Here is a 15,542-nt window from a genome sequence, read left to right as displayed (position 1 = left end):
CAAGAATTAAAATATTTCTGCTATTTAGGGTTATTAGATATTATAGGAATGGTATTTTCGATGGATAAATATTCCGGGAAATGTAGACATGTTTGCTATTGAACGTGTGTCCGAAGTATTTGCAAATAGTATAGATTCACTGTATTTAGAGTTTATGAAGCGTATACGGATTGTGGATCTTTGTGCTTAGAATTTTGACGAGTCGTCTCGATATGGAATCATAAGTTCAAATTATTTCAAAATATTCAGAAACACAAAACATATCCATTTCAATCGAATAGCATTACAATCAAACATTCCTATGTCGAAACAGTAACATAGTTTAAGTTAAAGTTTTTTATAAATTTACCTACACAATAAATACTAATAATTATTATTGTTTATTGGTTAATTAAAATAAAAACAAATACCAACTATTTAAATTTAAATATTACGACATATAGTTCTAAATCCGTTTGTGGAACTTGCAAGTGACCCACAGTATACCACGCATGCGTGTTGCGAAATAAAAACTGAAAATTGTTGTTTTAAATACACTTCTATTTTTTAATTTGTTGTACACAAAATATAATTTACAACTAATAAACTGTATCTGTGGATTCATCTTCATGATTTCACATTTTATAGAGGTGGAAAAAAGGCAGCAATTCCATAATCAACCCCACTGTACTTGCAGCGTCTCCCGGGAAACATTATTCTTTATCAAAACCTATTTAAAACCTATGTAATAATAATATAAAAATCTGGGATCCGTTTTAATTGTCAACGGAAAAAGTATATTATATAATATTGTAAAAAGAAAAATCATATGTATAATTATATAATATTTAAAATAAAAATTCAACCAGTCCATTATATTGTTCACGTTCAGTCATGTTAAATCTTTACAGTAGCAACTGAAAATATGTTGTAATGCATATGGTTGTTATATATTTTATATTGTATTCACTATAAAAAAAATGGTAAAAAAATCCTTTGCATTTCACTGTACTATTTGCGTAGTTATTTGATATTATTATAAATTATTCATCTATGGTTGTGTTGTCATATATCAAGACCGTATCTTCGGGGAAAAGAGTCATGAGATTTGGATCCTCCCTTTTTGAATATTTTCAACATTTTACAGTTTTTTTTTTTTTTTAAGAATTCTTGACAACAACATAAATATTTTTTAAGTCATAAACAATCGTTTTAAAATTCCAATCAAATTAATTATTAACTGTTTACACACTATGGTAATATTGTTATGGTTTCTAATAATAATATAAAGTTAATGATAGACGGTAACCGCTGTCTATGTCATTCAGTTATTTATCAATATTATATGAATATCAATTATTAATTACAAGAGATGTCAAGAATACAAGATGTCAATATGTACATTAATTTGTTAGTTTAAATTATAATATTTATTGTTATTGTTATATTTTAACCAAATTTCAAGACTGAAATTTAGTATTATTTTGTGCTAATTCCCACAAAAAAAAAAAAAAATCAACAACAATATTATAATAATACTACGTAAATATATAAAGTTATGTCACATATCGATCATATTACCTCAAAAATGTTAAAAACTACAGAATTGTAAATAATTAAGTTTAATTGTAAAAAAAAAAACACTAAGTGATTGACGTCCAAATTGCAAGGAACAATATGTAGAACACAGCAATATTGAGTTTATTAGTTTATTAGTAATTTTACAAATTCAACAACAGCCTATTACTATTAACTTTAATTTTACTAAAGTTGTTAATTGGTTATAACTATAGCTGATGATGAAAACCAATTTATTAAGATGTGAACTGAATCCAATGGGATTAAACCTGACTCCACCGGAGGTTGCTCTTATACGAGACAATAGTTTATTTTTCGTAAATAAATCATAAAAAATCTAAAAAAAAAATATTAGTTCTATAAAGTATAAATATAAACATATTGAATAAATATGATATTTGTTTACATATATAAATATACAATAAAAACGTAAATATTTAAAAAAGAGCGGAACATAAGAACATGTTCAAAGTCGCATTTGTCTACTTTATATTAATATTAGTATAATATTATAAAAATATGTTTGCATAGGTATTAGGAGGTACTGAAATATAAAATTATTTACGTATATATGTTATAGAAATATGATTGATTTATTTAATTTTAAAATTAAAGTATAATTATTAAGGTAATAAAATAACTACGAGTATTTGAGTTTATATTAAAATGTCTGTTTGAGTTTTCTTAAAATAAGGATCTTTATTAAGTAATATATACTTTTTAGTTTTCCATTTATATGTATTTCAAAATGGAGCGTTTAAAACTTTTAAACCATGATGTATACGTTTGGGAAATGATTGAATCGGTTCTTGGAAAAAATATTCAAGTTAAATCTTATTTCGATTTAATGATAGATAAATATGGTACATAATTAAATTTAATTAATTAAATTATTATTTTTACGTTACAATTTACCTAAATAATAATTTAAAAATATATCACTACGGAAATTTCCATCATAAATATATTATAGGAACTTAGGAACAGAAAAGTTAAGTTATAAATTTACTATTTTAATTATAGTTAAACGTTTTGACCATTAGGTAACTTATTAATTTTCAATTTTTTATTTCTAGTGTATAGCGATCTTTTTTTTTACAAAGCTTTGTAGTAGGTAGTAATAATAAGTTTATTACTTCTGGCTACTATACATTAATGCTTTGTATAGTTTTGTCATATTATTATATACCATTTAAAGTTACATAATAGTATTAAATATAAAATATTTTTACCCGGCCATTATGCAATTCCTGTTTTCGTATGTTTTTTTTTTCACATTTTATTGGAGCAAACCAAAAAATGTTACTACTATGTAAATGTAATTCGTCACGCAAACTGGCACTTTTAAATTCTTTGATTTTACATAATATCAAATTAGTATCACGTATAACGATCCCATTGTCCCAATGTTTACGATTCCTTAATTTAAACAATGCAAAAACCTATCAATTTAAGACACTGCAGTGAAATCACATTAGATAAATTCATCTCAGACAAATTATTGTGAAACATGTAAGTTCGGCTTCGTAATATTATTGAAGTATCACAACTATTCGTGAACGCCAATGTTTACGATATCAAACGATATGTATTTAATTTATAATAATCATCGTATGCAGTGGCGTGTATGCATATCATCATACAGTGCAATTTTAGGTACAATACATACTCAATTCACTACACCCCCAACCACCACTAATAATATTCATCGACCCATAATGAAAATTATTCCCGTATATACGCCATCGATAATGTGTACCAGAAAACATAAAATATTATGGTTCGCCGTAGAATGGATTTCATTGGCCATAAAATAAATTACGTAGTTTTCTACTCGTAATTTAATAGGTATAGGAAAATCGGAACATACGTTTCCTCGGTGGATCGCTGTATGTACTTATGTACAATTGAAAGTGTATAGACTTCGGCAATTCGTTTAGATAGGTGTAATACACGTGTAGCTGGTAATCAATATTCAACAGCACCGCGCGCCATGCACACAATGGTATCTACTACTACTACTCGTCTGTATACATAATAATATTATACTAAATAATCGTAGCTAATAAAGATTTTATTTTTAGACGATCTGTTACAGTAAAAATTAACGAACTCGGATTATTTATACTTGACTTTTGTGCCTTACGATTTTGTTACGTTTATATAATATAGTATACCTAGGTACCCGTATGTTCTGCGACTTTAAATAGTTTTATTTGTATATACTTTTATAATTTTATAAATGCCGAACGCATAACGATATGATTATCATTGTTATTTATTATGTGCACCGTCTACTGTTATTATATCAACTGCGCGAAAAAAGTGTGATAAGATTTTCTGTTTTTTAATAAATTTAAAACATTCACGTAGTACATGACGTGCGTCGATAATCTATGGGTGTCAAACGCAAAATAGATGAACTCTGCGAATATAATAATAATATCAACTATACGCGTAAGATGTATCTATTGTACTCGCATGTATATAGTGTTATATAATATAAGACGTCGAAAGTTAAGCTGGCTCAACCACAGACATGACAGAAAATGTAATATTGTATTACATGCAACTGATGCCCTTTGAATAAATTATGTGTTATCGATAGCATGTTAACGCGTGGACTTTAACTTTATTTCAATTTATTTTTCTTCATTACCTAGGTATACAACATATTTTCATCTTGGAAAAAAAATGTAGCTTACAAGAGAGATAAACTTTATTATCCAAATGATTAAATGTAGGTAAAACTATGTTAAAAGCTTTGTTATCGCTTTTAATAATTAATTTATAACAAGTAAGTGATAGTGAAAATGATTAATTATCTTTTTTCTTTAGATTTGAAGGTGATGAATTGATTCATTATAAGTAACTCAGTAACTAATATTTTTGTTTTTTGTACTTAACACAGTGCTAAGTACGAATAATAATAATATTATAATTTATGTTAGAGTACATCTATTGTAATGGAAAAACTGAATATAAGACAGCAACAAAATGTAAAACACTAATAGGTTTCTAATTTTCCTTTGTTTTCTTCGAATAGAACTTACGTTCTATAGGTACTATAAATTATAATATAAGGTTATATTAGGTTATATTTATATGACACAAATTACTCTACGTTTCTAATTTTTTCAAAATACAATTATTGTCATGTTGTTCCTGGACTTACATTTTAAATTCAACTTGCATATATTTCCAAACATATAAATAAGTCATTTGCGAAACATGAAAATACATTTAACCCGAGGCCACGCACAGTAGTATATCATAATAATGTTTAGACTAACGAATCCAATTATTTATCAAATAAATAACATAACGTAAAAAATACAATTAATTTAATCAGTAATATAACTTAAGATTGTAATATTTTTGATAAAATTTGGTAAAATATACTGGAAATATTGATAGATTTCTAAATTATAAGTTAAATTTTATTTTTTTATCTAGTCATAAAAAAATAGTATTTGTAAAATTAATTTCAAGAATTACATTTTTTATAATATTAAATATTGGTATTTTCTCCCAATTATTAGTATTACTGTTGAAATAATTCTCAAACCTAAAAAAAGGTGAAAAGTACATTATAGCTTTACTGTAAAGTAACTTTCAAGTTACCTCACCATTTGGTAGGTCACTGAATGTATATATCGTGTTAAATGTTGATTTTGGGCAAAGACAACTTAACGGTCTAAGTATATATAATAAATATTATATTGTTTTCATTATATATTTTTTGATATTACTTTTAAAGTAATTTATATCTCTATAAGTATTACAGTAGAGTAATTTAATGTTTTCCAAAAACTTAGCTATATATATTTTTAATATTAATACCTAGGATAAGTGCACTCAGAGTATTTAAATATAATTCAACATTTAAAAGCTTTCCAACTTAAGTCCAAATGAAGAATTGCAAAGTAACAAAATGTTAACTTTATAACTTAAATGTATATTTTATATAGTTTTGGAAACTGTTTAAACCTATCAAAAATAACTGTTACGGTTTGATTGAGTATTCTATTTTCTTACATTATCGAATTGTATAACATATCGCTACTATATGGTACGAGTAACCAACGCCCAATATCATAGTTTATTATTTTATACTAATTTAAAATAATGATTACAAAATAAAACACTTATAACTATTAAAATCTTCAACACAAACAAAATTAACTGTTAAGATATTTTAATCAATGATTGACAAAAATATATAAGGTCAAAACATATTATAAAGAAGTATAAGATAAAAATATTTTAAATATAATAATGTATTGAATGCAATTTTTAATAAACGTAAATTGTATAGAATTAAATCTTTTCTTTATAATTATATTTATATTATTAAAATAAACAATATAATATATATATTTTAATCAATCAATTATTAATTATTCATTAGTTTTAATTTATAATTAAACAGTATACCATATATTTATACATTAACATAAACTAAGCTATTGAGTAAAATGATATAAAAACGAAATATAAAATAAATAGTTAAAATTATGGCTATAATAATAAACTAAATTAATCGTATTCATTTTTTTTTTTTTTGAAAAAAAAAGAATTTTTGAGGTCGATGACACGGCGAATATATCATAAATTTTAATTTTTGCAAAAACTGAGATTATTTTAATAGAAAAGGTGCAAAAGTGGTTAATTATTATTCATCGTGTTGTCTTACTGTCGGATAAACGTATAAATTATATAGAAATGAAAAGTAATTACTGGGTATGTTTAGTCGTTTAGGGTATAAATAAGGGTGATTTTTTTATTGCGCATTTTAAAATATTACACTACTTATTCCAAAGAATAAAAATCTTAGTTTGTTCGTACTAATTTAAATCAAAATATAATGCACGTATAACACATACTATAATATTGTCTATTAATTATAGGATTTATATTTGTTTTCGAAAATTATACCAAATCATAAAAAGCACCGAAATGATGTTTAATTTTTAAAATAGATGTCGGTTGCATTTTCATATAATAAACAGAAGCTATTGCAAGTCCACGAATTTCTATCCTGTGTTAATAGGTAAATGTATAATAATTTTCGGAAAATATTTGTGTGGGACGTTGAATAATATGATTTAAAATTTATCGCAAGCTTCACCAAAGCCGTTTTTGCGATTTTGCAATTCTCAAATTCTCATTTAGTATAATAATATTTTGATTATTTAATACAAAAAAATATCTAATTGTTTCAATATTGTAGTAATCATATTTTATATCAGAATATTAGAATTATTTAGAGGTATAATGTAACCACTGCGTTATGCCCAGGGCGTCTCGATTTCAAAGTAAATGTTGTCACCATCCTAACACTACTGTGTACAGGCAGAAGTTCCATACAATGTTAAGTTAACTTTTAATCATCGTTGTTTAATGTTTTCCATAACGTATCTATTTTAATATCGTACGAAGCGTCGCAGAAATATTTTATAGCGATTATGCAGGCTATATTATTATAACGCAGGTACTACCCATTATATGTGTCTAATCTTGTATTTATCTGACTTGTACATTATGCGCGTGTAAATGTGCAAGTAATATAATATATTTTACGTTCCTTAGAAATTTAATAAAAATTTCAAAGTTTAACGTTACGAAATAATGTTGCTTTTTGTATGCATATATTGTATATATGTATAATTAATATAATATTATATATATAATGCACAATGAAGTAGGTAGATTTTAAAATTTATTGCGCAAAGCCAACTAAAAATAAGTAATTAACTCAAACTACCTTCCCTGTCGCTTTCTCGTTATAATATTATACCTACACACGCCGCGCAGCAAAGCATAGTAATATAAGGTACCTATTATATTATAAAGAGAAAAACAATGTACCCTTTTTACTTGGTCTCATTGTTGTATGGATTTCTGCTAACGTCAATGTAAGTGTGTGCCGGCAAATAAATAATGCGTCTCTCTTTTATTCGGGGTACGGCGTTTACCCGCGAGCCTTAACGACATTGGTTAGCCAAATCACCTGGAGTTTTCGTACACCGTACACGGACATATCGATTGCGGTGTTTATCGTAAAATTATTATCGACACGATATAATGGCGTTTGCATTATAATTATAAAATATATAATTGTACGGTCCTTAACTTCGATCGCTGACTGCAGGGTTTTTTTTTTTGGGGGGGGGGGGCATTTTCGGCGATTTCGTAGAACCTTGTGCGCGGGAACTATCGACTTAATAACCCATAACCCTGTAAAACAATATTAGACATTAAAGTTAATGAGCTTACGAGAAATATGACTTACGGGCAAAGTTTAATTACCTTGGTTTAAAATAACGGAACCGTTAACGTGTATGATTTCATAATGAAGTCCGCCGAGCCGTAAGTTCGGTATCGACCAACACGTATAGGTACGTACGACGTCGCTGAGAGCTTCGACGTTTCGCGCACACCGATCGGAACAATAGTTAACCGGATGTGGTGTACACTTTTATTTTTCGCTCAAGTTTTTTAGGTCATGTCCGCGAGTGACATGCGGACCCGCCGTTTACCTATGACGTTATTTGCTATTTGAGTTCGTATAATTCAATAATTCGGACACCGAAGTCGAGCGCGCGTTCATTACTAGCACGCGTAAAAATAGTATCAATACAACACGTCATACACACATATATATATATATATAATATATTATGCGGAAATACGCGTAAGAGCCATAATAAATCGATTTTAAGACAAAACGTACACAACGTAAAACATGTATATATATATATACTACAGCACACTATATATTATTAGATTTAATCCAACATAATATACGCGCAGAATGTATTCGGTATCTGTACTATTATTATTATTATTATTATTACCTGGTTATGACGCATACGTGTTACACGCACCATATAATTGGTTATTAAACGGGTTGCGTTTGGTTAATTTCCTTGAAACGTTTGCAGTGGCGGCGATGCCTGTCAAAATATTATATTCGGGTCCCGTCCGTGCGGGGCACGCGAGTGCGTGCACATGTATTGTATTATACGACGTAATATACTGCACTGTACTGGCATCACAGGTCGAGAGATTAAATAATAATAGTACGTCATATTGCACGACAATTATTTGGGCTAATGCACTTATTTTGCATTATTTTTCAAAGCCGTTTGGTTATGCGACGCTCGTTTCGTTACATATCCGCGTTCCTATTGCGTATTGCAGTCCGCCGAGTATTCTATGGTATACGCACATGCGATAATTGTACTTCACACGTGTTTTGAGCGTTTTGAAGAGTCGAGACATATTATTATTTTGACGTCGAAATCGATTTATTTTTTCAAAATGTTTTTTTCTCGAGAGATCTAAGCGCGGCTATACAGTTTGATTGTAATCAAAATATATTTTCACGATAGCGTATTCGGTATATTAGGTCGTATGATGCATAAGTTGCAAAATTAAATAAACAAATAAAAATGAAAAATAAAAAATGCAATTTTATTATAATATAATAGATCGAACAGTGTGGAAATCATTTGTACGTCGTTAACGAAGTCAATCGTTAATTTTACACTTCCGTGTTTGTTATACCCTAGTTGTTTCTATCCAATTTATTCATAAAAAAAAAATACTCAGATTTTAAACTGTACATTTTTTATCAAATATTTATTATGTGTTGTTCGTCTATTAATTAATATAAAATAATATGAAAGTACATCGCATTATTAAGTACATTGTCTTGAGCTCTCGGGACTTACGGATCTCTTTTCGGAAATTAATCTTATTTTCTTGGGTATCCTGATTCCTATTAATAATTTAGTACAATGCGATTACATATAATATATAGTACAAACGAAATCCTATGGGAACGAAACTTTAAGCGTCAAACAGTCGACACATAGGGAATCCAGCTTAACGTAGCCAACGACAACAAGCCAAATGTCACTGTAACCGAAATCCACGCAGTTATTTCTGTGGGCGGTTTCGATACGTTTATTTATATATTTATTACAATAACGTACGTGAACTTGCAATTTGAAGACAAACGATCTTTCGACGGTTATATGTTCAGCCTATATTATATAAACGCATTTGGAACGTATTAGTTTCATTTCACCCAAAAATACAAATGTGTGATAAAAATAATACACAATTGTTTTTAATCGTAAATAGGTACTTAATTATTTTATGGTGTAAAAAAACTATAATATCTATTATAATTTTGTTTGCACTTTAAACATACTAATAATAAATATAATTTAACAGAATTAATTTATACATAACCTTCATGTGACGCTGTGAAAAATTTAAAAAGGAAACTTACCTACGCGTATATATTACGAAATGGCAATAATCTCATTCATAACAATATTATATATTATGTGACTCTGTACTAATAATAATCGTTTGCCATTACAGGTATCCTGGGTCAGACACCGGGACATTCACCTGTTGACCGTCGGCCGGTACACGTACACCGGCGACCAGCGTTTCCGGTCAATCAATCAACCGCCTAGCGAAGACTGGACTCTCCAGATCAAGTACCCGCAGATCAGAGACTCGGGTATCTACGAATGTCAGATATCCACCACGCCGCACATTAGCCAGTATATTCATCTCCAAGTCGTCGGTGAGCGCAACCTAACCTATCGTATCACCCAATATTTTATAATATTACTCTCTGCTAATCGCTCCCCCCCCATTATCGTACAACGGTAATGGCTCGTTACGTAGACTGTTGACTACAAAATGTGGCTACGAAATGCGATCGATTCGTTTGCTTCTGATATTTCAGACGTACGAAAAAAATATTAACGAGCGAATATATTATAACGAATAATTTTGCAGGGATATACTGTATAATGAAAAAAAAAATTGATTTAAATTGTTTAATTAAAAACCATAGAAAAGAGTAAAAAAATATTCAAATGTTATTATTCTTATCGCAAATAAAATAAAATTTAATTTCGCGGTCTAACGCAGTGACTTTTTTTACTGTTTTTTTTCTTCTGTTTTACAAACACTGGTAATATTCCCTGTTCATTTTAATACGATTATATAGTATTATACAGAGTTTTTTTTTTTTAATACTCAGCAAAATACTCTGCTCGGAACAATATCATATTATGGGTTGGTTATTCAAATTTTATGAAATCTTTTTAAAAACTAAAATTCTATAAATCTCAACCAACTGTTTTATTTTTAATCGCGTTAATGAAATCTTATCAAATCGTGTTTTACAGTTTCTGACAAATAAATAAACAGCTGTTATAGTTTTCAAATCATATTTTTTTCTGTTTTAATTTCCTTTACAAAATCGAATTATAAAACTCAATTTTCACCGTTTATAATGTTTTCAAAATGTTCACATTTCTGTATATCATCATAATTTAACTTAAATATATTATAATAAATATAATACAATTTAATTTGAGGTTTTTTTTATATATATATTGTTACAAAATATATTTAAATAAGTATACTTATAGTATTTTAGTATATAAATATTTAATTATTTTGTAATATAAAAACAGTTAGAGCTCAATTCTTTAATTTTAAAATATTATTTTCCCCAATCAAACGAAATGTCTTGGTTGCCATAAATTTAATAAAACTTAATCGACTGACGGTAGGATAAAAATACTGTAAGCCCGAAGCCTAATTTTTTCAGATTAAATAAACCACTAAAATAAGGATTACGTATATTTAATTAAAAATTACAATGAATTAAAGCCATTTTATAATTAAAACATTTTAATTTTCAATAAAAACAATCTTGTGTTCAACAAATAATAGTAATAGTAATAATAATATAATATACCTATATCAATTTAATAATAAAAAAAATATTTTTTTTTTTTTTATTATTATTTTGGATGTTTAATAAATTGAATTGTATTAAATTTAACTTTGGTTTTATTTTAATTTTCTTTGATCCACTATCATTATTATTATCTTCATGGTATGAGAACAGAAGGTCATTTCATGAATAAAATATGCAAATTCTATGTATACATGTGTGTTTCATTTTATGGTGATTTTCAAGTGTCTAAAGGTAATATTGATCCAGCGCAACCAGCAATTGCGTTAAAAGCCATACCGTGTTTTTGACTTCACAGGAGTAGATTGTAACTAAGGAATTTTAACCTATTTATAGATAATTGAAAAATAAAAATAAACCTTATTAAAGTTACAATCCACTACCACCAATATTAAACATAAAAGTAAGAGTACTCTTGATGCTAAAAATAATTTTGTTTTAAATCAAAATCGATGTTTTTCTAATATTGGATTTGATACTTATCTAAATAGTTTGTAATATAACACAATAGTCAATACTAGCATTAAAAATTTATTATTTTAATATAATATTACATTTTTACCATTAAACTGAAATCTACATCAAGCACATTGAATAATTAATCAGAATGTTTTTTACAAAAAACCAAAAAAAAAAAATTGAGTGAACAAAATATAAATAAACTACGTGTAAATGTCAATTATCTTAGATAATAATATGAACATAGCATAAAACTAGTGTGAATTAAACAACAGATGTCAAACATTTTAACTTTCCTGGTTTTACTGAATAATAAACTTCGGATCTAAAGTTTTTAAATACATATAAAGTTGAGAAGCTTTTACGTTAACAGGAAAAGTATTTAAACAGTGTTCGAGTTTTTTAAGATATATCATGCATTTATAGAAATTAAAATGTGTTGTAAGTGCATGTCATAATTATAATTTCAATGCTAACTGTATAAAATAAGTTATAACTTTTTATTTTTGTATATGCATATCTTCTTTAATTTAAAATATCTGGGATAAAATATTGTATTGTAATGATTATTTTTACAATTTTATGTGAAGCTTACGATTATTACAGTGTGAATGGAGTTCAGCTTTTATCTTGTGATTATATTTTTCTAAAGAATTCACTGTTCCGATTTACTTGGTACGTTGTTATTATTGAACTCGGTATTTTATTCGGTATACGATTGCTTTATTCGAATTAAATAATATCCAAAGATTTTGACAATATCCTTAAGGGTTTTTCATCCGTTAAAAATCATCATTTTTGTATACATTTATCCAACACCAAGTGTTGTACACTTTATTATATACCTAATATGTGTACAACTGACGTCTCATCATTATAATATTAAAACGTAGGTACATAATTGTTCGGTTCATATGCCATAAAACGATGAAACAGTTCATTGTTTTAAGTCATTATTGCAATATTCCATGGTATTCTGTGTACGATAGTATACAATTTATTTAACCATGTTTATTCAAACTAAATAATATACATTTATGTATCACATATATTGTGTACGCTTAAGTAATTATTGATAAATAATAATATATTTATACAATCCGACTAGCTGAATCTTTTAATATTAGTCAACTACCTGTGAATATTAAAACACAACTCTATATTTCTAACTTAATCTGACTCGGTTAAAAATTAATCAGTTAGACGTTACCATTATTGGTATAAGTATTAAAATTGAAATGTATTCAAATTAAAAGTACCTGTCCTGTATCTATAGATATGATTTTCCACTTAAAAACCAAACCAAACGGGTGCTTATTATTAATTATATTTTTAAATTCCTATAGTTAAAACTATATAATATTTCATTATAAAAATTGCTCATAATATTATTCTATCATAATGATTATATTGTCTAATTATAATATTAATATTATACTTTATAGTTTCTTATGTACACAGTAAATTTTAATATATGTTCTATAATGTACATAATTGTATAATAGTATAATGATAATAATGTCAGTCTTAACAGTATCCAGATGGCATTAGCTAATGTAACATGTGCTGGCTATTGTTGACATAAATTTTTAAATAATATTCACGATCGCTGATGTTATAATGTAATATATAATATATTTTTTAATATTAATTATAATGTACGACCTTATCTAATATTACTCAATCGATAAACGGGATGATAAATGAAAACTTTGTGTTTAGTTTTACAGTATCTCAAAAAAAAAAAAACGATTTATGATTTTATTAGAAACACATAATATAATAATGCATAACGATGTAAGACATTAACTAATTTTTGAGTTTAATGGTGAATCGTAAAATGAGTGCATTAATTATTTCGGGTAATATCGAATACCGATACTCTATTTATTTCAATGATACGGCCTTCTTTTCTAGTTGTTATTGAATATTTTCTGTGATTTCCAAATTTAACTTTAATGTAGTTTTCTGATCATATTTCGAAAGTTAGTATTTTACAAAATGTGGTCATTTATTTAGTTAACATTTTTTTTTTTGTGTGGATTTGAACGATTCGTATCTATCCCATACGAATTTCGTTGGTATGTGCTACGTTACTTGCTGTGACAGTATAGCAATGCACTATAATATTAATATGTATAAACAATATTAGTATATAACCATCGATTTCATAACAATATGCAATTTATTTCATACCGTCAGCAATACAAATCGCAATTCCAACGTTTTTCTGCAATGAACTCTCAACTTAATTATTTATGACGTATTTAACGCATTTACCTGTATTATTAAGTATGTAAACAAATAAATTGTATCATTCCGTTGAAACTGCGTGCAATAAACATACTAGATGCGTACATCATCATATCAAAGTCCATTATCGTAGCATAGTAAGCATAGTGTATATTATTGGCGTAACGTCGTTTTTAAGCCTCCACTAACCCAGTACGTAACGGCGTTTTACAATCGTCTTAAGCTGTGCTACTGTTATTTTTACTTTTTTTTTATTTCAATATTTTGTACACATTACAAACTATGGTTAAACCCTTAATTTTCAACTTTCCCCCTTTTGTTTGGCGAGAGTAAAAAATGTTCTCAATTTCTTTTATACCTTTGCAAATAAATTTATCACCAGATTTCCCGTAAAAACAACGTTTTCTCTTGTTTGTCGCTATAATTGAATTTTATAAAATCGTTCGCAACCGCTTCATAAGGTAATGCGCGTCGGAAACTCGCGAGAAAGGATTTTCTATTATTTTAAATTCTAAATGCGCACTATGATTTATTCGTTTATTTATATAATGCATACATAGCATTTTTTTTTACCATTCCAAAACAACGCGTTAATGTTTTTTTTAGCTTGAATGTATTTTCAATTTCTGATTTTACGTCATAAAAAATGTTTGAAATTCTATTTATGTGGATATAATATCAAATATCGTTAGTGTTTTACTGCATTTAAAAAAATATATATAATATATTGTACTTACCCTATTTTATGACTAAAAACGGTGAATTCAGAATTTATTAGGTACGTACGTTAAATGGAACAAAATTATTATTTTTCAATTTGTATAGTTATACAATGGTTAGAAATAAAATTAATATATATGGTAATAAACACAAATAATATCAGTGATTCAACAAGCATGTTCACCCCTATTTTTTTTTTAATAATATATTTACTAAAACTATTGAATTTTTTTTTATTTCTTATGGAGTGTTTTGTGGCGATTTAAACTTGATCTTTTTTAATAAGAACCCCTGTTTCATCTTTTAACTGTAAATTATTTAGTAGATATTTAAAAAAAAAAAAATGTTTATGTATTTAGTTTAAAATTTAAACGAATAGTTTTAGTATATAAGAAAATAATACTTTGACTGTTTTTATAAATTATATATATTCATAGATAAATATTAATTTTAAAAATTTTCAAATAACTGTAACACCCATATCTTTCAAACCCATTATTATTAGTTAAATAACTCCAAAACTACTCGTTTAGACTTTGATTTTTATACGTTAACATTTTCAAAAATTTATTCGGTAAATGATTTATATATATAGGTATAAAATGGGAGTTTTCATTTGAAAACAGAAGTGTGTATTTCCACCGAACACTCATCAAGTAATGCAAGAATATTTTTCAGAAATTTCAAAAACGTCTTTTAATATATTTAAAATTTTTAAAAATTAGATTAAAAAAAACAAATTAACTTAACC

At 26.8% G+C, this 15,542-nt stretch overlaps 1 protein-coding gene across 1 annotated transcript in view; it reads left to right on the top strand.

The window, feature by feature from the left end:
• LOC132920527 (zwei Ig domain protein zig-8-like) overlaps window positions 1-15,542 on the top strand; it is a 361,370-nt gene that overhangs the window by 309,725 nt on the left and 36,103 nt on the right. The window contains exon 4 of the mRNA XM_060982984.1: window positions 9,958-10,168. Coding sequence (XP_060838967.1) covers window positions 9,958-10,168 — 211 coding nt within the window. The remainder of the gene's footprint in view (window positions 1-9,957; window positions 10,169-15,542) is intronic.

The sequence above is a fragment of the Rhopalosiphum padi genome, chromosome 2 (genome assembly GCF_020882245.1).
Source record: "Rhopalosiphum padi isolate XX-2018 chromosome 2, ASM2088224v1, whole genome shotgun sequence".
NCBI classification, from domain to species: domain Eukaryota; kingdom Metazoa; phylum Arthropoda; class Insecta; order Hemiptera; family Aphididae; genus Rhopalosiphum; species Rhopalosiphum padi.
This window is presented reverse-complemented; position numbering and strand designations above follow the sequence as displayed.